General features: G+C 42.3%; 2 protein-coding genes across 2 annotated transcripts in view; both read right to left on the bottom strand.

Moving 5' to 3' along the window:
- The window catches only part of SEMA5A (semaphorin 5A), a 482957-nt gene that overhangs the window by 22345 nt on the left and 434229 nt on the right, over positions 1-26383 (bottom strand). The window contains exon 16 of the mRNA XM_040630558.1: positions 1926-2151. Coding sequence (XP_040486492.1) covers positions 1926-2151 — 226 coding nt within the window. The remainder of the gene's footprint in view (positions 1-1925; positions 2152-26383) is intronic.
- Positions 14846-15373, bottom strand: LOC103662247 (60S ribosomal protein L31-like). The gene is made up of 2 exons (XM_040630557.1): positions 15069-15373; positions 14846-15026 (listed from the first exon to the last, which is right to left on the bottom strand). Exons 1-2 carry the CDS (start codon positions 15327-15329, stop codon positions 14910-14912), a joined length of 378 nt encoding a protein of 125 aa, XP_040486491.1. The 5' UTR covers positions 15330-15373; the 3' UTR covers positions 14846-14909.

Below are 26383 nucleotides of genomic sequence, written 5' to 3'. Positions count from 1 at the left end.
AACTCTCGGGACTGCCTGGGTGGCTCAGTGGGTTAAGCATCTGCCTTTGGCTCTGGTCATGATCCCAGGGTCCTGGGATCGAGTCCCGCATCTGGCTTGGTGGGGAGCCTGCTTCTCCCTCTGCTTGTGCTCTGTCTCTCTCTCCGTCTAATAAACAAATAAGATCTTACAAAGAAAAAAAAAGAACAGCTCTCAAAGTATTTCATGAAGTTCTGGGGAAGTGCGAGAAGGCAAATACAGCAAGAGTCCTGTCCACTACTGAGCTCCTTTGCTGTTTACTTATAACTCTGGCTCAGAAACCTCGGTAGGATGCTCTTTAGAGAAAATGGATTTGAAATGTCTTTCTACGATGAACCAATACTTGTGGTTAGTCAATGCAGAACAGCTAGGCACCGGTCAGCCTCATTTTGTGTGGTCAGAGGCAAAGAAGTCCAATTTTGTATTTTCAAGATGTCAATACCAAAACATGCGGATGGTCATTAGAACTTGGAGCCCTTAAGATGCAAGAAGGATGAAGTACTTTTAAAGCCTTGCTCATGATATATTTTGGAGGAAATATGGGATATCTTTTATAAATGTGTATCAAACTTTTTCTTAGTTTATATTACTATCATCAAAAATACATCAGCCTTGGTTTTTGTATGTATCTGAGAATAAAAGGGTAAAAAATAGGGGCGCCTGGGTGACGCAGTTGGGTAAGCATCTGCCTTTGGCTCAGGTCATGATCTCAGGGTCCTGGGATGGAAACCTCCCACCCCACCCCGGGTCAGGCTCCCTGTTCCACAGGGAGTCTGCTTCTCCCTCTGTCTCTTCCCCTCCCACTGCTCATGCGCACTCTCTCTCTGTCTGAAATAGATAAATAAAATCTCTGAAAAAAAGGGTAAAAAAATAAGTTCAGAAGAGACAATGATATTCCTGTGTAGGGAAATACTGCCACTCATTGTCTATTTTTCACCCGATGTCGTAAGAAATAAGACAGGTCACCGCCTGCCCTGAAGTAAGAAAATTAAGTGTATGAACTGGAGACAGGGTTGCCAGGATTTGCAAATAAAATAGAGGAAACCCAGTTAAATATGAATTTCAGGCGAACAACAAATAATGTTTTAGGATAAGTATGTCCCAAATATTGCATGGGGCATACTTATACTAAAAAAATTCTGAAAAATATCAGAAATGCATCTTTAACTGGAAATCTTGTATGTTATGTCACAATCCCAGCGTGAGATCACAAGATCGTCCCTTGCGGAATGTAAATCTTTACAATGGGTCCTCGGTTCCCTCTGTATTCCAGCATATGTATGTCTTTTCTTCTTACTAAAGCAGGATTTTACAAAATTAGTAGGAATGAAGATCATTTTGCTTGATTTTCTACATGTATGGGTGTTTGATTTACTGAAATTGTAGACCCAGTCACATAAAATTTTTCACTAAGCAGACTTTTTTTTCAAGAAACAATGAACAATCTTATATATAGTGGCTGAACTACAGTGAGCAGAGTGGTTTGAGGTCAGGAGATGGCTAATGTCAGGACGTACAACTAGGAGTGGCTCTTGATGGCAATGGCCAGGCCTCCAAGCATGCAGGCTGGCCAACCCAGCTGCCCCTGCTGTCCAGCAGCTCCCCAGAGGAGGCAGAGAGCTCAGTGACACGTGTTTAACTGGTGGCCCGCAGTCAGAGCCACTCTGTGCAAGAGCTTCCCTCTGGCAAGGCAGGAGGACGTCTATCACACCCCCATGAGTTTATCCTACCCATGGCAGCCCAACATGGCGGCTTACTACCTCTGTCATTCATCAAGGCCACCCACCCTGGGTCCAAGGAACCAAAAGTAATCAAAGGGAGAACATCCCCTTGCTCTTCTATGACTTTAGAGACGGATCAAATGCCTGTCTGTGGGAGTGGGTAAGTGCTGGGGGGTCACCGCTCACCGTCTGTGGAGCAGCCACTGGTTCCATCACTGGAACAGTACCGCATCTCGATTCTCTGCCTTCCCACTTCCAGCAGATTTGGATCAGGCAGGCGGGCTTTGCAGGTGTAGCGGAACCGCTGCTCATAGTGGCCCCCGTTGTCCGAGATGTTGACGGGCGTCCAGGGCGTCCAGGGTGTGGTCTTCTTCAGCTCGGGGCACGGGTTGGTGTTGCAAGGCTGGTACTCCTGGGCGGGAAAGGACACGGCATGTGCTTATCGTGCAAGCATCAACAGAGTCCGGGCTTTCTCCTTCACCGGAAGACGGGGCTCTCTAAAACCTCATGTCCTGACACCCATCCGCTACTCTGCCAAGTGAAAACCGCAGTGTTGTTCAATTTGGGCCTTTAAGAGCATGTTCAGTGTTCAGGTCAACTAGAGAAGGAATGTGCAGTTTCTCCGGGGTCAACAAGGAGAAGGAGACAGTAACTGTGACCGGATGTAAGAATGGTGAGCCCGTAAAATCACCTTCCTCTCACTTGATAAATAACCCAAACCGCTGACTATTCCGATGCGAAGCTGAACGTTTTTTTTTTTTTTTTAAAGGCTTAAAGTTAAAATGATGGAACCAAACCATTTTATTTTGGACAACATAATACTCAGTTTGAGATGAATGAGTATTTTAAGCTCCGGGATCATGGATTGTAAGTGTTAGGGTCGTAGAGTGTCCAAATAACACATACAATATGTAGCAACTTTTAGTGTGTAAGTTTTCACAGCATTTCCCTGGTTAATCCCTGGATAGCACTTCTCAGTTTCTCCTCCCGTCCCTTCCCTCGCCCCCAGATTCCTCCCTTGTAAGAACAGGTGGGAGCGTCCCGGTTACCGAGCAGCGTACGTTTGAAGGTCTCGCAAATGGGGCGTGGGCTGAGGTGGGGGGGGTGTGGAACTGATTAAGATTCTTAAAGATTTATTTGTCAAGAATTCTAAACACGGCACCTTCATAAAAAGCACCACAGATGAAGAGCACAAGGTTGGACTTGGACACAGCACTGTTCGTTCTTCCATTGGACCATAAAGGTTGTTTCATTAGATGGAAACCCACAACAACATATAATTCACCCAATTATGACTATACTTTAAATATGATTTTTATCAATGTTAAACATATATATCAAGCAAATGTTAAATAGCCATCTAAGCTTTTTTTATGAAAAAGAGAAGCATTCTATCTTTCCCCCATATCTTTTCGTTAAATATTTGCATATTTAGCCCCTAGATCTAACAACCAGAATTTTCAAGGATCAGGTGTTATCCATTAACTGTGCACTACGGAAAGAAAGAATTTGGCCCTTTATTGCCTCCCCCAGCCCCATGTCTACAACACTGATGAAGACTTCCCATCTCCCATCATCTTAATACAGTTACACTGCTGTTTTGCTTAGACCCAAATCCAGCATTTGCACTCATAACTAGGGCACACCATGCACAGGGGAGAGATGTGATAAAGTGATGGGCTACTACTCTTACCCAGGTCCCTCACACACCAAAGTTTTTGGGGGTGGTCGTTTAGATTCTATGAATTCATCACCAGTTCAAACCCCTCCAATCAGGGACTTAGTCATAGTAAGAACTGTCCTTGTGCGTTTATGCTTTGAAAGAGTGCTCCTTTAATATGATAGTCGTGCGTTTCCAGTAGGATAGAGAGTGGCCATGTGTGTCCACACCACCTGCTCTATCTGGAAACCAATTAAAATATGTATTTTGTAATTATTCTAAGTATTATAACTGCTTTTCTTTACTAGTAGTTCAATTTTTTAAAAAATCCATAGGGAACAAGACTCAGGGGTTCTTTCTGTTTGTGACATCACAGGCTTTCCGCAGGAATTATGGAAGGTGGTCACCCCCACTTCTCTGACTTCGTATCTTCTCGTCATTCCTTCCCGGCCCACACCGATGTGCCTCATCTCCACAGCAACACTAACTAGGAAGATTGATGACTTCATTTCCCTCTGTTTATAGCATCTTTTATTATGATATGATTTGGATGCTGCCTCCCAAATGAAAAAAATAGCCCCAACGAATGTCATAAACCCAATTGTGTGAAAAACCAGGCAGAACATGCAAGAGCCCTCTCATCTTCTCCTGAAACGGAGGCCACCTGGTAGGAATGCATTAAACCCTTATCTGGGGTCTTCCAGGCTTACAGTGTGATGGCACTACCAACCCCCGACTGAAAATGCCACAAGCCACTGTCCTCGCCTTCATCACTTCAGCCTGGGGGGGCAGGTGTCCGGGGCTCCTTGCTAAAACGGACTGAACAGACGCGGCTTATGGACCCCTGCTTCAAAAGTGCGGGTCTTTAAGCATTACCAGGTTCGTCAGTAAGACCCCCCCATCTTAAGAAACAAAGCTACAGGATGTTCCCAGTAACTCTTCGCTTCTGTACACTAGAAATGTCACCTTTTCTACGGAGGTGAAGTTTCATTTTTGAAGCACATGGATAGCAGCTATATTTTAAAGCTGGCTCAAGTAGCCGAGATGGGTCTCTGCGTGCTGGGGGCAGAGGTGGGCACAGCTCAGGGACAAAGATCGATTCGGGCTAATTAGACCTAGCCTGTGATAATAAAGTTTGCTCTTCCATTCATTGTCTTTTCATCGTACAAAGTTTACCTTGAGACCCAGAACTTCCCTTTTCGCCTGCTTCTTGAGGTTTAATTGTGCTGCATTCATTTAAAATATCAAATTATGAAATGCTGAGAAATGGTACGACCAATCAGTTTTATACCAGTGACCAGACTTATGAAGCGATTTGATTCAATGGTAAGTAGTTCTATGGCTCAGTCGAATCTTCATGCTACAATGTACTGATGACCCACGGCAGTAACTGCCCAGCTTTGAATGCAATGTGAACAACATTACCTTCAATGCTAAAGATAGAAATTATTTTCAAAGAAATTTCAGGGAGCCAATTATTATTGCTTGTCACGTAGGATTCCTAATATTCTGCTGGAAAATATTAGGTAACAGTGGTCACTAATATCAATTCCACTTCTGGGTATATAGCTGAAGAAACTGAAATCAGGATCTTAGAGTGATATCTACACTCCCAAGTTCATTGCAGCATTACTCCCAGTAGCCAAGGTATGGCCACAAAGTAAGTGTCCGCCAACAGATGAATGGATAAACAAGATGTGGTATGTGTGTGAGCATAATACATAATATACGTACAATGTATAATAATGTACAATATATACTATAATATATGCCATTCAACAATAAATAGGAAATATCCCCATAGATCCAGGCTTTTATGCTCAGGTTAGATTATTTGGGTCTTATGAGGCCGTCTAGGCTTATGGCCAGTGATAAAAGTTATTTTCCTCTGGATACATTTCATTCTAGAACATTCTCTGGCTTTCCTGAAGAACAAAGGAGGACCACAGTTACTAGGTTGTTAGCCATCTTATATTTAAATCTAATTTTCCTACAGGCACACACAGGCAATGTCATGATACTTCATCCAAACTGTAAAGAGCACAGCACCCAAGCTTGGAGGTCGTCCCCACTTTTTCCCATGACAAACCTTTCCTGCGTACATCACAAGGTGGTTATGAAGGTCAAATGAAATTATTAGTAGACAAAAACTGTGTAAACCATGAGAAGCTCTAGGAATGTAAGTCGTTGTTATCACTCTATGAGGAAGCCAAAGTCTAACATGGACATTCTGTCCCATTTCACTTTTCTTCACGCCAAGCCACTGAGAAAATCCTTAAGCAAAGAACTGATCCCAAAACCTGAGTACTGCTTTCAATTTATCTCAGCAAACAGATTGGCCCAATATTACCATTTAGAATGGAAATCTCTTATTTGGTTCTGAAAATCCCTGCAATAAGTGGAAAGAGTAAATGATATTTTCTGTGCAAAGAAAAGAAAAGAAAGAGCAAGTGGGAACGTTCAGAGGGACTCTCTCATCACAGTTTAGCTTAGCCCTCGGAAAATAGCTGTTGAAATACCGACTTCAGTTCCACCACCGTCAACTTGTGTTCCAGTGACATCATAAACTTGAAGGGCAGTCGGGGCAGCAAACTCTCATCGAAGAAGAGCAGGTATGTTTGGGGAGAAGGCCACTCTACTCAGTGGCGGCATATCGGCCGCTCTGAGAGGAGAAGCCAGGGAGAGCAAGCTGGACCCCAGAACATGGAACACGGGGGCAGGAACAGCACTGTCCTGGGGCTGCCACCGCCAGAAAGGTGATGTTTCATGAATGACAGCACATGGGCTCCAAATGCTGGTTCCACGTGAATGAATCAAGGATATTCTGAAGCCACGTGGGTGAGGAAACAGAACATAAAAGCCTTGTTTGGAGTCAAAACTCATGTGTGACAATGACCTTCTTTAAAAAAAAAAAAAATCTACCAGGGGCACCTGGGTGGCTCAGTTTGTTAAGCGTCTACCTATGGCTCAGGCCATGATCTCAGGGTCCTGGGATTGAGTCCTGCATTAGGCTCCTTGCTCAGCAGGGAGTCTGCTTCCCCTCTCCCTCTGCCCGCCACTCCCCCTGTTTGTGCTCTCTCTCTCTCTGTCAAATAAGTAAATAAAATCTTCAAATAAATTAAAAAAAAAAAAACAACAAATTTTTAAAAGTCCACCATTTGCGACAACTTGGATGGACCTTGAGGGCATTATGCTAAGTGAAAGGAATCTTGCAGAGAAAGACAACTTCTGCTATCACTTCCATGTAGAATCTGCATAAGACAGATTCAGAGAAGAAGTGTGGTCGTTACCAGGGGTCGTGGTGGTGGGGGGGCGGCGGGGAGTACGGACAATGGTGAGATACTGCTCAAAGGGTACAAACTTCCAGTCACGAGGTTAACGAGTTTGGGGATCTAAGGGATAGCATAGCAATTATAGCCAATAATACCGTATCATGTAACTGAAGACGGCCAAGAAAGGGTAACTTAGACGTTTTCACCTCAAAACAGAAATGGTAACTATGTGATGGGAAGGGTTGGTAGTTAATACTCTGGTGGCAATCATTTTACTATATATAAATGTATCAAATCAACATGAGATACACTTTAAACTTACACAAAGTTACATATCAGTTATTTCTGGAAAAAATGAAGCTGGAAAATATAAAATATAAATAATAAATTTTTTTTAATTAAAAAAAATAAAAATATATAAAAATAAATAAAGGAAACCACTGACGCAAGGATGAAACATAAAGGGTCAAAGAAAAACAAAAATACCCCTAAGGGTTATTAAACCAATTTTGCCCAGTTCTCCAGATACGTTCCCCATGTTTTCTCTGTCCCAGTCAACAGTAAAAGAACCATCCATTTAAAGTTTAACCCAGGGGCGCCTGGCTGGCTCAGTCAGTTGAACGTCTGACTCTTGGTTTCAGCTCAGGTCATGATCTCAGGGTCATGAGATCGAGCCCTGCATCGGGTTCCGCGCTAAGCATGGAGTCTGTTTGAGATTTTCTCTCCTTCTGCCCCTCCCTCTCTCACGCTCTCAAATTAAAAAAGGAAGTAAATCTTTAAAAAATAATAAAGTTTAACCCAGAAGCTGGGAGGTACCTATAGAAATAGACTTTGGGGTCCATTCTCTCCTCCCATCTGAACAGGCCACCATCACCTCAGGCCTGGTTCACAGAATCAAAGCATGGATTTCATTGAAGTTTGTCCATCTGTAAGTCTGCTTTCACCCACAGACTGCAAGTTTGTCAAGAGCAGGAATTTTGTCACGTTTAATTTATATTACCAATCTTGAGTACAGTATTTTTTTGGTGAATGTATAAATCATATTGATCAATTCACAAATACGTGCATTCTGAGGGGATGTGCATAAATTTGGGGAAGAAATTTAGGTGGTTAAGAGGGGCTCTGTGTTTTGCTGTTTATTTTTCCTTTGAAAAACACTGAAATATCTATATTTCATAGATTGAAAGTAAAATAGATGGTGCCCATTGAAGCAAAATTTGAGAGCGTGTGCTCAGCACAAACTAAGAAAATTACCCTTAAAATCATTCCACCAATAGCTAAATATAGGAACTAAATTTATTCTCATATGGAATACTCATGGTTTTTACATGCATTTATTAAGTTCTCTTTCAGCATCAAAGGTTATCCTGCTGAGACAGAAAGCCATTCTGCACAGAACAAGCAAGGAAGAAATGCGGTTGTGTTTGCCAAGGGACAAAGTGCTCTCGCAAGTGCACAGAAGTGGGCCTGTGATCCCTGGCACGTGGGGGCAAACAGAGCGTCCTGGAAATGAGCTTAGTGGTACCCAGTAAGGGAGAACTAAAAGAAGATGGTGGATTCAGAATTATAGGGCCACAGAATGACTTCTGCTTCTGACCAAGATGGAGAAACAGAAACGGGATTAACCCTCACCCCCAAAATAACTATGGAACAATAGTTCTTAAAACATTGGATGCTGGGCAGTGAAGGACAGTAATCGCCAAGTGAGGGGAAACATGAGGTGAGCCCTGCAAGTGACCCAGCCTACCACCTTGATGAGGGTTCCAGGCCCTGGTGGGGGAAGGAGGAACCCAGGCTTACAGGCTAGTGACTGAAGAGACAGGACTGTGAAGGGGAGGAAGCCAAAGGTGCTGGGTTAAAGATGCAGAGAAGGAACTCCAGTGTTATGCCGAGATCCTGCCTCAAGTATTCAGTTGGGTACAAATCCGTGAAATGTGAGGAACCCACAAGGGTGGGGAAAAACCCACCTGAAGGATTAGAGGGAACAGTGCACATCACTCACACGGGGCCGGGCGTAGCATTCGCTCCTAAGAGCAAGAGTGAACCACCTCACAACTCACCAGGCGACCGTTCGAGGACCAAGAAGGGTCTTGCCTCCGCAGTGGGAAAAATCACCCCAAATTCCGTTCTAATCTCAACTAACGCCTAAAGCAAAAGCCGAAATGATCAAACTGGTTTCACACAACTTGATCATGTCCCAAAGGAGAGCTCTCGCTTAATTTCAGGAACACAAAAGTGTCCAGGACACAAGGAAAAAAATCACAGGGTCTTGCACTTAATTTATAATGACCAGATATGCAAAGACGCTGCTGAAAAACGTGAGCTATTATGAAGAGAAAAATCAGTCAACTGAAATCGGTCCAGAAATGACAGATGAAAGAATTTGTAGTCAAGAACATGCAAGCAGCCATGATAACTGTGTTCCATGTGTTCGAGAAGCTAGAAGACTGCATGGTAAGCAGAGGCAGGAAGACATAAGGAGGAAGTGAAGCCAACCACACACAACATTTCCGGAAAAGTGAAAAGGACAGATCCCATCTCAAGTTGTTCTATGAGGCGCCCTTTAATCTGGTATCAGAACCAGACAAAGGCATTAACAGGAAAAGAAAACTGCATCTGAATATGTCCCATGGACTTAGACACAAAAATTCTTGACAATATTTTAATAAGTAAAACTCCAAACTGTATAAAAAGTTTAATATCTCAGGATTAGGTGGGGATTATGTCGGGGATGTTAGGTTGTATTAACCTTTGAAATTTGATCAGTGTAATTCACCATTTATTAACAGTCTAGAAAGTAAACCTATATGATCAGTTCAATAGATGAAAAATATCACTTGATAAGATTCAAAATTCATTCCTTATAGAAACTTTCCATCAACTATGAAAAGAAAGAAAATTCCCCAAATCTGATGGACGTGTATTAAAAATATACAAGCAACATCTTACTTACTGGTTAAAGCCTGCATGTTTTCTTCCTAAAACCAGAAACAAGGCAAGAATATCTGCCCCTACCACTTCTAGTCAATATTATATTGACAGTCCTACCTCGGAGGGCTAGGAAAGAAACAGAATTAAAAGTCATCTATAATGGAAAGGAAAAAATAATTATGTCTTTATTCACAAACATTGTGATTTTATATGTAGAAAATGCTATAGAACCTACCAGAAGGCTACTGGAAGTAATGTTAATTTATCAACGCGTCAGGATACAAGATCAATAGAAAATATTAATTTCATTCCTACATACTAGCAATGAGCAAGAAGAAATTAAGAGAATTTCATTTACAGTAGCACCAAAAACATGAAATACTTAGCAATACATCTCACAAAATGTATGATTGACTCGCACACTAAAGGACATCAAATCCCCTAAATGACCCAAGAATCAATGGAATCTTAATCATAATTCTAGAAGGCTTTTTGGGGGATAAATATTGACAAGCTGGTTCTAAAATTCATACACAAGTAAAAAAAAAAAAATCTAGAATACCCAAAAGATTTTGGGAAGGAGGAACAGAGCTTGAGGGATTACACGACCTGACTTCAAGACTCACTGCAGAACTACACTAGCATTCTGTGGTGTCAGCATCAAGACAGAAAGACTGAGCAAAGGAATTCTGGACTGGAAAGTCCAGAAATAGACTTGCACATACATGGTTTATTCAGTTTTGATGAGGGAGCAAAGGCAATTCTGCAGAAAAAGTAGAGACTTTTCCACAAATGGGGCTGTAGCAATTGGATAGCCATCTGTGAAAAGAAGACCTCTGAATGATAACTTACTCCCTGTTTGGTAATAGACTCAAATGGATCATAGACCAACTATCTAAAACCATAAAATCTCTAGAAGAAAACCTAGAAGAATCTCTCTGTGAGCTTCGGTCAAGCAAAGATTTCCTAGCTACAATGCCAAAAACATTACTCATGTAAGAGGAACGATGACAATTAGAATTATTCAAATCAGGAACTTCTGTTCTTTGAGAGATGCTGTGAAGAGAAAGAGAGGCAAGCCGCACCCTGAGAAAGAATATTTGCAAATCAGATAAAAGACTCATATCCATTATATTATTTAAAAAATTTAAATTCGACAATAAAAAACTTAATACAAAAATTGTCAAGTGATAGGAACAGACATGTCACAAGAGAAGATAGATGGCAAAAAAGCATATATAAAGATTCTCAACATCATTTGTTAAAAAAGAATTAAAACCATGGAGAAACCACCACACATCTATTAGAATGGCTAAATTAAACACAAACCCCAAACACCAAATGCTGGTGAGCTTGTGGGGACCAGGAACCCCCTCTCACACTCTGCTGGTAGGAATGGAGAATGGCACAATCCCCTTGAAACTATTTGACTCTTTCCTAAAAAATGAAACATACACTGACCATATGACCTTGCCATCTCCTTCCTAGAAATTTAGCCAAGAAAAAAGAAAGTAGATGTCCACCCAAATACTGGTACACAGATATTCTTAAAAGCTTTACAGGTAATAGCCAAAAAGAGAAACAACCCAAATGTCTATCAACAGGTGAATATCTTTTTTTTTTTTTTTTTTTTTTGTCAGAGAGAGCACAAGCGGGGGAGCGGCAGGCAGAGCAGGCAGAGGGAGAAGCAGGCTCCCCGCTAGGCATAGAGCCCAATGCAGGACTCAATCCCAGAGCCCTGGGATCATGACCTGAGCCGAAGGCAGATGCTTAACCCACTGAGCCACCCAGGCACCCCAGGAGGTGAGTATCTAAATGAATCATCTTAGGTCCATAGAAGGGAATACTATTCAGCAGTAAAAAGAAATGAACTGTTGGTGTATACAGCACGGAAGAATATGAAAATAATGCCGAATGAAAGAAGCCCGCAGAATGAGTGACTTCGTTCACATAAAATGATAAACTGGAAACTAACGTAGAGGCAGAAAGATCAGTGGTTGCCTGGGTTCGGGGGGTGTAGGGGGGAGGGGTTACAAAAGGAACAAGGAAACTCCGGGGTTGACAGACATGCTCATTACCTTGATGGTGTCATGGATTCATGGATGTACACAGTTGTCAAAACTTACCAAATTTTACATTTAAACATGCAGTTTATTGTATGCCAATCATACCTCACTAAAACCATTAAAAATGATATGTCTACAGGAAAACACGTCTCCTTCTAATAAGTGGTGGTTACCTTGCTGATGAGAAGCGATCTTCAAAACAGCTGTTCTGCACCTATCTGAGCACATTAAAATGACAGTTCTGTTCTTCACAGCATTCATGCTGGAGTATGGGCACCTGAATGTGACCACTGAGTACTTGTAGATAAATGCTTTATAAATGCAAATGGGCACCACGGAGCCCAACTGTACTTGTCATCATACACTCCTGCAAAATGCTCCTTTCTTTCCACAGCCAATGGAGCAACTGCCTGTTGCAGAGTCTACACACACACGTGTCTCAACTGCACGCTTTCATAATCTTACTTCTCTTATAACCCGTTTCTTCAGCTGTGGTGCATTTTCATGCTGGTACCGGCTTTTGAATGTGAAGGAGTTAGAATCATCTTCCATGGCATGTGGGTAAGTTCTGGAGTCACGGGATGGCTTGATGGAAGAACACAGCCCCAAGGCCAGCTTCTTACTCTCTAACCAAGGTAATACAGTAAGTGTATGTTCCGGATGGCAAATCGGGAACCACCTGGAAGGTGTGTTAGTCTACTGGGGCGGCTATGACAAAACATGACAGACAGGTACAACAGGAATGTATTTCCCGCAGGTCTGGAGCCTGGGAGCCTAACATTAGGGTGTTAGCATGGTGGGGTGAGGGCCTTCTTCCGGGTTACAAACTTCTCTTATGTCCTCACATGGCAGAAGGGATGAGCTAACTCTCTGGGGCCTCTTTTATAAGGACACCAATCCCATCCATGAGGGCTCCACCTTCACGACCTCATCACCTCCCAGATGCCTCACCTCCTAATACCATCCCCTCAGGCATCAGGTTTTCAACACATGAATTCTGGGAGGGGACACTGACATTCAGCCTACAGGACATATCCCAACAAATGCCAAATCAGGAGTTATATAAGGCGATCTCAAGACACTGCACACATTTTGGACTCCACAGTCCTGTTTTGGGTTAGTCCCTCGGCCCCAAGTAATACTCAGTGCATACACTTGAATCTGTTTCACAGAAGGTAGAAAGATCTGATACGCCAATGCTACCTGACACACAGTCTACACTCGCTACTGTGAAGACAGTCTGGTGATTTAAGGATTTTTATGAATATTCCTCATTTCTTCCCATTACTATTACTAGTCATTAAAGGATCAGCAAAATAAAAATGGAATTTTTAAAAATGTGACACAAACACTGTGACAAAAAGTATTGAGTATTTTAAATAGAAAATTGTACCGTTCCAGGCAGTACCTTTTTCCATTTCAGTGAGCTTCCTCTGAGTCAGCTACAGTTCTCTTAGAAACCCTTGGTATACCAGTTGTTCGCATGGGGTCTCCCCAGTCTGAGAGTTTCTCCAGGGTAAAGTCTGGGGTTGATGCAACTTTCTTCCTCACCGGGTGACTGGCACTATCTTTGGCTCTAAAGAGGAAGAGGATTGGGCTGAACATGTTGGGCTTTCAAATGGATGCATTTGCTTTCAACAAGCGGTCATCCTGCGTGTTTTTTTGTTTTGTTTTGTTTTAAGTGGAGAAAAGCAAGCAAATATTCCTCTGCTGTCTTACTAAAAAAGATATGTGTTTGTGTATGTACTCGATTATATATGTGTGTGTGTATATATAAATGGAACTGGCTTTCCTCCTTACACATTATTTTAGGCATTCTTTTTTATAACACTGTAGAAAGCCCAAGAGAATAAGAAAATCACTGCTGTCGTTGGAAATCTTTCTTACGGAGGCTGTGATTTGTAGGCAATCTATAAACTTATATCTCAAATGAGAAGATCCATTTATTTATTTTATCCTCTCACCATAATGCCTTTAAATTTGTAGTCTCTGAGAGCGAACATCAAGAATTCAGACAGCTTTTTGGGCAAATACCGTGCAATGAGAGGAAAAACTATTTTTAGCTAGAAGTGAAAACCTATATCTGAGGGAAAAGGTTTCCTTCCCAAATCAACAACGGAAATAGGTGACCTTGAGCAAAGGAGCCCGCCCGCCCTTTACTTCCATTCCTCCACTGTTGTTGTAACGCCTGCTATCTGCTTATTCAACTGGCAAAATTCCTAAAGCTATCTTACAGGATTCCAGAGCACTCCGTTCTCTTGTGCATTTCATCAGGCGTATGCGATTGTGTGTTCAGGTCCCACGGGTTGAGTCGTCCTACTTAGAGCCTTGGGAATACCTGGTCCATTTTCCATTAGTCATCTGTACTCTGATACCTCAATTATGGCAGAGCTATGATCTTAAGAGCACTGTGACAGGAAGCACCCAACATTCCCATCGCCTGGATGTCACGCTCTGTGTAGTCCCCTCCCCGTGAATGTGGATGGATGGGTCTTTTGAAGCTAATGGGATAGCGGCTCCCTTGATGAGATCCCTCCTAACCAAGACCCCTTGTAGTGGACAAAAGAGAGATGCTCCTGCTGGCTTTGAAGAAGTTAGCTGCCATGCTGTGGGGGGGCACGTGGCTAGAACCAGGGGCAGCCTCTAGGAACTAACAATGTCCTCCAGCCGAGAGTCAGAAAAAAAAAAAAATGAGGACCTCAGTCCCCAAACCACGAGGAAATAAGTTCTACAAACAACCAGAGAGCTTGAAAGAGGACCCCGAGCCTCAGAAATGTTTGCAGCTCTGGTCAACCCCTTGATTTCAGCCTGAAACACTGAGCGGAGGAACCTGTTAAACTGAGCCTGAACTTCCAGCCCATGGAACTGTGAGATAATTAATCGTGCTATTTTAAGCCACTAAATTTGTGTTCATTCGTTACACAGCAACAGAAAGCTAGTACGCACCTATGTAAATATACATTTACTTGGTATCTGTACACAGGAGGGACTCTGTTCCGTGACCCTGCTTTTTTTCTAATACTCCGAGGATTTGACTGATGATTCAAATGAAGTTGAGTTTTCTTAATCTGATCTCCCCAGGGCAAGAAATTGGAAGGATTAGATTCCTTCATGGAAAACTCATTGTTTTCCTGCTATGATATTCTCCCAATTTTTTTTATGAGAAAGTTTTGGCTTAAAAGTTTTAGTTTTTTATTTTTTATTTTTTTTCGGTTTTATACCTTTATTTGACCATCAGCAATTAGTTCTTGTCCACATTAACTGTCTGTAGATTTTTAAAAGTGGTGACAGGTACATAGGTAACCAGTGTGTAGAGCTTGCTTGGTGAATCTTCATCCTCGTTATGTTTTCTGGACAACTGCACACGGATACGGTACGGAACATTCCTTATTCCTTTGGCCCGCACACGGATACGGTATGGAACATTCCTTATTCCTTTGGCCCAGACGGCTTTGTTGAGCCTGGTGTCAATGCGCACATCTGGAGTTCCCATCTCCTTCATGGCAAATTTCCGGATCTCTTTGAGTGCCCGAGGGGCACGTTTCTTGAAACCCACTCCATGGATACGCTTGTGAATGTTGATGGTGTATTCTCTGGTCACTACCTCGCTGATGGCAGAACGGCCCTTCTTCTTCTCGCCACCCTTCTTCGCGTGAGCCATTCTGCCGGGCCCTGGTTGGAAAGGAAGAGCGCGAGGTATTGTGGGAGAGGGAGAGCAAAGTAAAAGTTTTTAAAAAGTGACCATTGCTTCTTATTAATAATACCTAGGAAAGGCAAGGTGTGAATGAGGGACCTGCAGGCTATGTACTAAGTTCAGGTTGGTTGTTACAACTCATGTTTTATTAAAGACACCCGATACCATCCAGAGTTAATTTTAAATCCACTTTACAGAATAGTGACAGAATGAATATACATGTGTTGACAATCAAATTGTATTTCAATTTCACCAATTCCATTAAAGCTGTAGATTTAGTGAAAATCCACTATGTTTGAGAGAAATATATTGGGTTAATGCCTTTTGCTTTAAGGGCATAAACAGAATTTAACATGGTGTTCTATTCATTCTGCAAATGAGCTTTTCCCCAAGTGGTTCTCTGTAGGATGCTGATGGGCGCCACAGAGAAAAGCATCTGCTGTCAGGAGAGAGAGAGAGGCCACGAGTTCAACAAAGTTAAACGAGTTTCTTCAAGTCAGGAGTACTCCGAGCTCATTTTGGGGAAGCAGAACTGAGGGGAGCACACATTCCCAACACTTTTGGGGGAGAAGCTACCTGGAATCAAAAAAGTTCTCAAAGGGGGTGCCTGGGTGGCACAGCGGTTAAGCGTCTACCTTCGGCTCAGGGCATGATCCCGGCGTTACGTGATCAAGCCCCACGTCAGGCTCCTCCACTATGAGCCTGCTTCTTCCTCTCCCACTGCCCCTGCTTGTGTTCCCTCTCTCGCTGGCTGTCTCTATCTCTGTCAAATAAATAAATAAAATCTTAAAAAAAAAAAAAAGTTCTCAAAGATGAGAGCAATTGCATCATTTATGATTGATTCTTTTTTTTAATATTTAATTTATTTCATAACTAGCCACTCTCCTAAACTACTTTTAGGCAAGTGATTCTCATGGGTTTTCTAGTCTTGTTTTTAACAATGGTAGCCACTTTCCTCTTTTGAATAATTATATTTTTTACCTTCATTTCTTTTGTATTACATTTCAAAACATTCTTTTTTGTTTTTTTTTTTTTTGGTTTTTTTTATCTGTATATTGATATTTTTACTTTCATCTTACTTTTCTTTTCTTTTTAATGTTTTTTTATTATATTACGTTAGTCACCATACAGTACATCCCTGGTTTCTGATGTAAAGTTCGATGATTCATTAGTTGCGTGTAACACCCAGTGCACCATGCAATATGTGCCCTCCTTACTACCCATCACGGGCCTATCCCATTCCCCCACCCCCCCTCCCCTCTGAAGCCCTCCGTTTATGATTGATTCTATAATTAACTTCATTGATTCAAAACTGAAAATAGGGGTGTATCCTATGTGGAAGTCACCCCTCTTCTGCCAAACGTAACTAGGATAGGGAAGACTGTGGATGGAGTCTTATGTTCATAAAATCGTTATTTAGCCCATTTGACTCCATGTTCTCATGGGGAAAGCCATCTAAAATATCTCCCTCCTTCAAGAATGTTGGCGGATGGCTCTCCAGTGAGCATATGATGTAGGGAGCTGGCGTGCCATTAGTTATGCTCCTCAAGCAATCTCTTCTCTGAGTTCATTTATACATGGGCTAGTCCGTTCTTACTGTGAAACTCTCTTCATTTCCAAGTTCACGGCCCTGGGTGATAACCAGGAGAGCCCAGCAGGCCCGTCCAGGGGGTCTACTCCTGTCAATCCCTGAAGCTAGCCCCTTAGCTTTCTCCCCTGTAAAGTGGGCATATAAAGTGACAAGTCGTGATGATCTGGGAGTGTTAATGAGATAATACGTTTACAGTGGTTAGCAGAGGGTCTAGGTTGTGGGGCATCTTTGTTCTGCACAGAGGCCTGGAACTGAAAACGGGTTGCAGAACATGAAAATAGTAGGAGTGGGATGCCAGGGTGGCTCAGTTGGTTAAGCTTCTGCCTTCGGCTCAGGTCATGACTCCAGGGTCCTGAGACCGGGTCCCGCATCGGGCTCCTTGCTTGGCGGGGAGACTGCTTCTCCCTCTACCTGTCGCTCCCCCTGCTTGTGCTCTCTGCTCTCTCTCTCCCCAACAAATAAATAAAATCTTAAAAATAAAAAAGAAAATAGTAGGAGTTCTTCAAAGATGGTCAGGATACAGAACCTGAAAATATTAGAGGCTCTCCAAAGTTGGTCATTAGCAATCAAGAAATCATCCTCTCTCAGTGTGGATGATCACAGTAACCCATAATTATCTTAGCAGGTCATACTCAGGGGAATGGATTTATCTAACTGGTAAAACAAGCTTAAATTTAACTTGCATCCAAGTTTCTATATATATATATATCATTTCCCTCCCTCTGTAATGTGGTCATCTAGTGGAAAACTTCAAAATTTGTTCTTATCTGTGTTTACATAAAGCTGGCTTTTTATCAGTTCATGTTCCTTAAATAATCATCTAAGATTTCATGCCCTAAAAAATAGTAGTAAGAAATTTAATCTAAATTTCATTTAATCTAAAATCCTTACATCATGAATGATATATTTGGAACATTCACTGCTAGGGCCAAAGTCCTTCTGTCGTTTCATCTCACCAGTATGGAAATAGAACACTTGGGTTTGTTGGGGCTTTCAAAGCTAGGATCCCATCATTAATGGGTCTGGGAAATGGAAAACATGTCTCATCAGCATCTTTTGCTAATAATTTAAATCACAAGTGACTGTATTATAGTTATTATTTTTTTTTTGCTCTTCTTTTGGCTGATTTATTGGGGGAAAATAATTAGTTCCTCAAATAAAGATCCTTAAATGACTGTTTATAATTCAGATTGTTTAATGAGATTCCTATTACCTCCTGAATATTTCCTGCCAGAACTTATGGTTAATGACCTACATATCTTAATTAAAGCATTTATATTTTTGAAATTAAGAGTCACTGTAATATTGTCCAAATGACATTTTCAATTAACAGCATAGTTATGAAAATAGAAGTTCCATGTTATCTATCCATCCATCCATCCATCTGCTCATCCCTTCATCCATCTTTCAATAATCGCTATTGGAGCACTTATGCCATGTACAAGATACTAAGCTAGATCTTCAGGATTTTAGATGTTACTGGTGAAACAAACGGGGGAAGTCCAAGGGAGACACCTGCAAGAGTTTAAGCCGATATCGACTATGTGTTATGGGAGTTAAGATGCAGAGGGAACTAACTGGAAATAACATCTAGTAACTAATTGCATTGTGGCCAATCCCATGGGCTACTCAGCATGGGATCCTGTGTCTGACCCATCAGTTCCATACCAAGGGGTGCTGTCCTCACAACTATGGCACCAGAGGAGGGACACACACAACGCTTTGGTTGCCTTGAGCAACCAATCCTGGCTAAATTACCCATGCCCTAAGAGTAGCATGTCACTGCTAATACAAAACAAAATGAAAACCCACGTGCAATCTTAGCTGCCTTAAAAAAAGTTTAAAGTCTTGATCACAGGAAATAAAAAGATCCACTAGTTAAAATATAAGTTGTCAAAATATGGGGTATTTATTCCTATTTTTTTCTTAATACAGTTAAGTTTTTGTGCCTCGGTTTTATAAATGTTCACAATATATGCACAGGGTCCCTGCAATAATCCTAATGAAAAGAGTAAAGTACAAGGAGGGCCTGCCAAGGACATGTGGTCACAAGTGATGGCCACTTTCATTCCAAGACCCAAGGCGTGGCTGGGCTCCCTGTCCTCCATCATCATTCCACTGCCTTTCCTCCCAAAGCTGGGAGCGATATTAACAAGAAGCCCCCCAGTCTCTCAGCAAAAGAGATGCATTTCCCTTCTGAGGATAAAGGCTTTGTCCTTTCTTATCTGCTAGAATCACCATCCTAGTGAAGTAATGTAAACCCACAATGACTTTAATATGATCCTTTGCAACTAAATTATCACAAAAGTGAATATTCTGTCTAAATGAAGTGACAACATCATAAAACAGTAATTCGTCTATGACCGCTATTGATAGATTTCTAAGATTTATAACCTTGTCTCTCAGATCTTAATTTAATGGCTTTATGATTTCTTGGGGTTATAATTAAATCTACTCATTACTGACATACTATTGATGCAGTAGAATTTTTTTTCTTTTTTACAGTAGCCTAGAAACATTTCTCACATCTGCTTATATTTTGTTTGTTTTTCTTACCTATACCCTAAGTTTTAGGACACAATTCTGCTACTTTCTGTGCCCCACTTCTCATGGGTCTCTCTCTACTTCCATTTCTGTGACAGGGTAGACAGCAGATGACCAAGCTTATTTTGAACAAGCGTCGAGAATCGTCAGACTTTGTGAGGACATCAGAGTCTTTGCCACAAGGCTGGACAGCAAAATGCCTGTAACTCACCTGCCTTCTAAACCTGGCCTTGCTCTGGCCACCGGCTTCAGTGTGGCTGCTTGCCCACAACAGAGGACTGCAGTGGAATTCAATATTCAAGGTGTTGAAACCAAACTTAGAAGTTAAACACTTGTGGACTCAAATATACTTAACATATGGCGATGACATAAAACAGTTGATTAATCTGGAAGTGTCCTATAAAAAACAATTGTCCAAATCAATGTTTAAAGACTGGACAACACTGTGGATTTTCATCTGCTTAAATATGATTAGAAAATCATTCTGCTGGAAATTCCTAAAATAGAAAACGGTGATTGAATCAGGAAGTAGGTAAACTTCTCCCACATCCATATTTTAAGCCGCAGGTATGTATTTCTCCTGATGCATGTTCCATACTCATTCCTTAGTTTTTAGGCATCTAAATAAACCCTTCCCCCTTATCGGCACTATAGAGACACACTTTTATACATGAAAATATAAAAACTCATGATGGAGCTCCCTTATTTAGAAGTTACTTGAAAGTTATTGAACCAACAAATGCAGTTGCAACTCTCATTCTAGAATGTTGCTTCTTTAATAAGGAAGGGGTGTTTCTTATTCAAAGCCATCATTCAGGCCTCGGGAGAATGCCCCAGTTAAAATATTTGGAATTCTGTACTGTGGATGACTTTAAAATTCATTTTTCTATTCCAGAAAACATCGCAAAATTTAAGCAAGAGCATTGACTGCTTTCTGCTTCAATTTCTACTCATTTAGGCGAAAAGATTCTATAGCTTGGCAGAATAAAAATGTCTGCCCTTTCAAAATACGACTAAAGCATCTCTAAATTGCTGGATTTTCTTACAAATGTAAGTATATAGAATAAAAAAATAGGTGATACTTTGGGTAAATGTAGACATCTACACTTTCTCTTATACGGTGACAGGAATAATTTTAGTTTTCTTCTTTTAGAACATTAAAGGTTATTTGGCTTTATTGCGCCATGAAATGTCCTAAATCGCGTTCAGACAGAATGCTCAGGCAGGGGAGGGAGATGTCAGGATCGTTCACACATGTGGGCAGGCGAGAATGACATCTGCAGCTGGAAGCCTAAATATCTCTTTATTACCTCTAATATACACTTACATATAAAATATATATAATTCCACAAAATGGCAATCAAATTAGTATGCGAGGGGCTCTAGCGTAAGAGATTCTGAAGGGCGGGCCGACGTGCCCACCTAGAAGAACAGGGACTTGATCAGCATTAATTGTATTTCTTTGGCTCCACATTAGCCAAGGGTAAAGCCAGAGTCCTTGGTCTTCCAGATCCTCAGAAACTCAGGCCAACCACGTTGTCCCAACCCCTGCGCCCCGTGTCCTGTATCCCAGCCCCGTCGCACTGTCTTGAAGACCCACAAACATACGCTGTGGCTTCAGGCCCCTACGCCTTTCTTCTAAGATGCCTGTACTCCTCAATTTACCCCCCAAATACTACTCCCTCCCTGGGGCTACCGCTCTCCCCGACCCTGGGAAGGAACAGACAAAGGACAGAGAACCCGATGACATGTCTGCACAGGTCTGTGAGATTGGCGAAGAGGGCCGCTACCAATTTCTCGTTTTCCCATTCCTCGCCCAGCACTGGACACCTGCCATCTGTCACTCAGCAGGTGCTCAGCCGGCATCAGACCTGCCAGCACTTCTCAGGCAAACACGGCATGAATGGGCTCCACACATCACAGCACAGGACAGGGCCAGAATTATTTTCCATAAATCTTCCTCACTGGTGTCCAAAATCTTTAGAAATACTGAATAACTTTTCAATCAATAAATAACATATAAACAGGTAACGATTAAGTGGCTATGGTTCGAGTGGGGCAGGGGCCAGGTGCCCCTCCAGCTGAGCACCCCCACGCCACTGCCATTTGTAGGGGCTCAGCGTGGCACCATCTGCCAAACACAGCAGTGAGTGACTGTCACCCTCCATGTAATGACCAGTGTCTGATCTCTGAGACACAGGTAAAAGAGCTGGCAGGAATCCTTGGGATTCATTCTTTCTATCCCTGACCTTACAACTCTTCATTTTTTTTTCCCTTGTTGTATTGACTTGGCTATGATCTCCAGCACAATACCGAACATTAGCAGGGCTGGCAAGAATCCTTAGCTTTTTCTCGACTTTAATGGAATGGCTTCTAATCTTTTACCACATAGCAGGATGATGTTTTGCTACAGTGTTTTAGGAGGCATCCTTCAGGTTACAGTTATCCTTGAAGGTTAAAGAAGCTCTCGTCCACGCTGCGTTGACTTTTATTTTAACTATTATGAATGCGTGTTGGATTTTATCAAACATTTATTCTGCATCTATAGAAATGGCTTTTAGCATTCTTTCTCTGTTAATCTCATTAGCATAAAATGTCTTATTTACTAGATTCTCCCCTTGATCACTGTCATGTCAAATCACGAGTATGAACATATGAATATAAGTGAAATGTAAATATTTATACGAGCATATTTATACTTAAAGCCCGATGAGCTGACAATGTACAAGACGGCACAGTACGCCTACTGCCCAAAGGACGATCCTGGCAGAGGGGGTGTGGGGGGCTGAAAATTAGCCTCCATCTCTCCTAAGCCGTGAGCCTTGGCACAGGGCTGTCTGTACTTAGAGGAAGAGGCACCGTTCTTCCTATAAAAACATACTGTCTGTGGGCCCAAAACCGAGCCTGGGGTACTGTGACCCCCGGAAGGGGAAACTTGTTGAAATTCACACAAAGGAGGGGATGCCTGGGTGGCTCAGTTGGTGAAGCATCTGCCTTCGGCTCAGGTCCTGGGATCGAGCCCCACATCGGGCTCCCTGCTCAGTGGGAATCTGCTTCTTCTCCCTCTGTCTGCCGCTCCCCCTGCTTATGCTCTCTCTGCCTCCCTCCCTCTCTCTGTCAAATAAATACAAAAATCTTAACACACACACGCACACACACACACACACACACACACACACACACCAAATTCACATAAAGGTACCTTACAGGTGAACAGGGCTCTCGGCTCTCAACCATTTCTAATCCTCAGAGCCAACACCATTTACCAAGTGACTCAACCACTGGACATGTTATCCTGAGAAAACTCGCTCTATTAGTCCTTGCCCTGAAACAGCCGCACCCCTCTGTCTGTGCTGAGAATCCCTGCTATTTGTGAGCGAGGGCTACTAGCTCTGTCACCTCGAATGCCTTTCCTCTACTTGGAGATGCGGCCATGAGAAAAGCCACCCGGATGTTGAACTGGGGGTGAGAGGCACAAATAAAACTTAACATGTTGAAGAACTGACTCTTCTCTGCACACATTTCAACAAATACGAGGACCTTCTTGAGAGACCATTTCCTCTCTGCTACTGGTTCAAAAATATAAGAGTTCTGCCTTGATCTGAATGCCACCGACTCCTTTCACATAATTCACTGAGCAGCTACGTCGTGCCAGGCACTGAGAAGGTGCTCGGGGTGCGGTGGAGAGCCACGGAGACAGGGCGTCTGCAACTGGGAGCTTGGAATCTCACGGTATCCTCCACAAAGTATTCCCATGTCGCATGGTGGGGAGACTGAGGCAAATAAGCATCACCCTGCTTTCTCTACCTTCAGCCTCACCAATAGCTTCATCCTGAAATGGTTACAGAACATGATTTACAATTAAAAACCATGCCAAGCAAATATCAGTGCCAGGATTATAAAACTTTTTTATTGTAATACCAGTCCTGCTGTACATATTTATGTAGGAAGTCTATCTTTTATAACGTGAGTATTTAGGCTGGAGATTAATTCAGATTCCTTTCAAACAAATGAGGCAAACCCAGTAAGTTCATGGTAAACTCACAGCCACACTTGGTCAGGGGCCTCCCTATGCAAATATCAGCATAAAAGCAACAAAAGGGGTTACAAATTCTTTTAAGAAACAAGAAGTCATGTCTGCGGGGAAAAAAGTTATCCATTAGTTACACTTGTTTTTTCAAAGACTCAGGTAAAAGGTACAAATCAGATGAGAGAATTTTTAAAAATTAACTATTTATATCAGCATGAAACAGGGTTTCATTTGGTCAGATTCCTCTCATTCTGCTGCGATTTACGGGGCCCATCTAAGAACAATATGATCTCTGAGTGCCAAGGGTGACAAGACAATGTGAGAGCATGAGAAGCCCCGAGAAGATAATATAAAATATGGGCACCCAAGCAAAAGCCTCCCAAACCCCTTCATGAAGGCGCACACATGGAATCACATCTCCCAGAAAGCCCCAGAAACTGTGGTTTACAAAATACTCCATCAGTCCCAACAGGCCAGAAGTATTTACATTTGCAGGTTAGCGGATGGCAGGCTAAATGACCCATCTGTCTCAGTGATATTCACAGTGGACAGAAAACAACGAAGCTGTTGGGTCCACAGGCAAATCTCTCTCCTGTAGGTAGATGCCGAGGGGTCCTCGATGGACTTGGTGGGGGGCATCCTCAGAGCGCTCTGCGCCAGACGCAAGCCACCCTCACACATACCTCCCAAGAAACACCAGGTGTTCTGCCAAGTCCAGAGCCAGCACCTGCTGGGGACACCATTTATATTCAAAGTCCCACTGAACACTGGTCTTCCTAAGTCTCAGTGACCCCCCAAACACCCAAAAACTTCTGCTAAATAGTGACATGGGGGCTTTTCCAGAAAAAGCCATCCCATGAAGAGGAGACTAACTGGTTCCTTCCATTCCCTGGACACCTGTCGCTTGGATTCAACGATGGCACTTTCTACCTGAAGTCAATGCTACTTGGGTTAGTATCATTCTCCTCCCAGGCTGAGAGCTCTTGAGGACAGCAACCTATCCAGATTCTCACTCCACCCGGCCCACATCCCAAGTGCTCAAACTCAGTCACTCAAGTCTTGTTTGTTATGGGGACAGAGATGGACGAGACTTGGGCTGGTGTGTACGGAGTGCACCAAGGGAAATAAGACAACATTTGATCAGCAGGCAGGTTGATGGTCTAAAAAGGGCTCAGGGTCACTAGTACATGGGATTCTTATTTACAGAAGGGAGCTCAAATATTGGAATCTGCGCCCCTTTAAAATAGTAAATTCAGATTTTCTTTTCTAATTAGGTGCTCTGCATTAGTTCTATGTACTCATGTCTTGCCTGTGGGGATCTGATAAGGTCTGCGAAGGTCACTGCCAAGTATAATCTAATATCGAAACCAATTTTAATGAACTTCATACACTGTTACTGCAGGCGCACTGGTTTTCAGTGCTAAACTCGACTCACTTGGAGCAGCCTTGTAAAGCTAATTAGAAAGAATTTGAAATAACTTAAGAATATGAACAAGAAATAAAATGTTCATAAGCAAACATCATGGGAAGAAAAATTAAATGTGAAGGAAAGGCCACTCCACTGGGGTGTGAAGAATCTCTATGAAAGAGAAGATCAGCCAAAAAATATGTTCGGTCGTAAAAGACGAAGAAGAAACCCCAAAGCAGACACGGGCCATATAATCTGCGAGGATAATCACTTCAATTGAAAAGATGTTGACAGTACTTCCCTAAACTGCCACCATCTTTAGCAAAATTAATCCATGAATTTAATAACTAGGTTTATTTACTCCCTAATTCCACATTCTGCTGGATGTCGAGGATACAACCGTGAATAAAACAGAACGTCCCTGACTTTAAAATCTTAAAAAACCCTTTTTCTTGTTGTTATTAGTTAGTACAAAAACAAATTAGTTCATCTCTTATTCGTGTGATGGGACTTTCCTCTCTGAAATAGGACTAAACCCAAGTTTAAATGACCCATTTTTGAGCAACGCGGACCTTAAATGTAAGCTTTTTAGGTCAAGGAGCAAGCTACCTGCTAAGGTTGAAGCAACGATTGTGGGAAAGGAGCGTAGTTCAGAGTAAGGACCACACACATACGGACCCTCAGGTGTTTGCACCCACGTTACGTATGCATTTTGGATTCGAGAGCGTCTATCTTTTCAGTAAGACCAACATTTTTTTTTTTCACTGCCAAGCAAAAGTAATTGAAAACACAATGTAGGTTAAATGTTTGAAGTCAGTAGTGGAGTTGTACTGTGGCAATATATCTTTTTTTATTATGTTCAGCTAGCCAACATACATCATTAGTTTTTGATGCAGTGTTCAATGATTCATTAGTTGCGTATATACCCAATGCTCATCACAAAAGGTGCCCTCCTTAATACCCATCACCCTGTTAACCCCTCCCCCCCACCCTGAAACCCTCAGTTTGTTTCCCGGGGTCCATAGTCTCTCACGGTTCATCTCCCTCTCAGATTGCTCCCCCTTCAGATTTCCCTCCCCTCCACTATGGTCCTCTGTGCTGTTGCTTATGTTCCACATGTGAGTGAAACCATATGATAGTTGTCTCTCTCTGCTTGACTTACTTCACTTAGCATAATCGCCTCCAATTCCATCCATGTCGATGCAAATGGTGGGTATTCATCCTTTCTGATGGCTGAACAATATTCCATTGTATATATGGACCACATCTTCTTTATCCAGTCATGTGTTGAAAGGCATCTTGGCTCCTTCCACTGTTTGGCTATTGTGGACACTGTTGTTAAGAACACTGGCAATATTAACCTAAGAAAGTTAGCCTCTCTCTGATCACGGAACTCCAACAGCAAGTTAACTAGAGGTGAGTGGCGGGCACCTTCAGCCTGGTATTGA

The sequence above is a fragment of the Ursus maritimus genome, unplaced genomic scaffold, assembly GCF_017311325.1.
Source record: "Ursus maritimus isolate PB19 unplaced genomic scaffold, ASM1731132v1 scaffold_15, whole genome shotgun sequence".
Lineage (NCBI taxonomy): Eukaryota > Metazoa > Chordata > Mammalia > Carnivora > Ursidae > Ursus > Ursus maritimus.
Note: the sequence above shows the minus strand (reverse complement) of the source record. Positions and strands in the feature narration are given on the sequence as shown.

What these genes read in the sequence shown, in the direction of transcription:
- LOC103662247 (XM_040630557.1), bottom strand. Translation starts at nt 15,329, where the DNA reads ATGGCTCACGCGAAGAAGGGTGGCGAGAAGAAGAAGGGCCGTTCTGCC. An exon ending in CATACCGTATCCGTGTGCGG is followed by an intron (nt 15,027 to 15,068) that starts GCCAAAGGAATA and finishes ATCCGTGTGCAG; the next exon opens with TTGTCCAGAAAACATAACGA.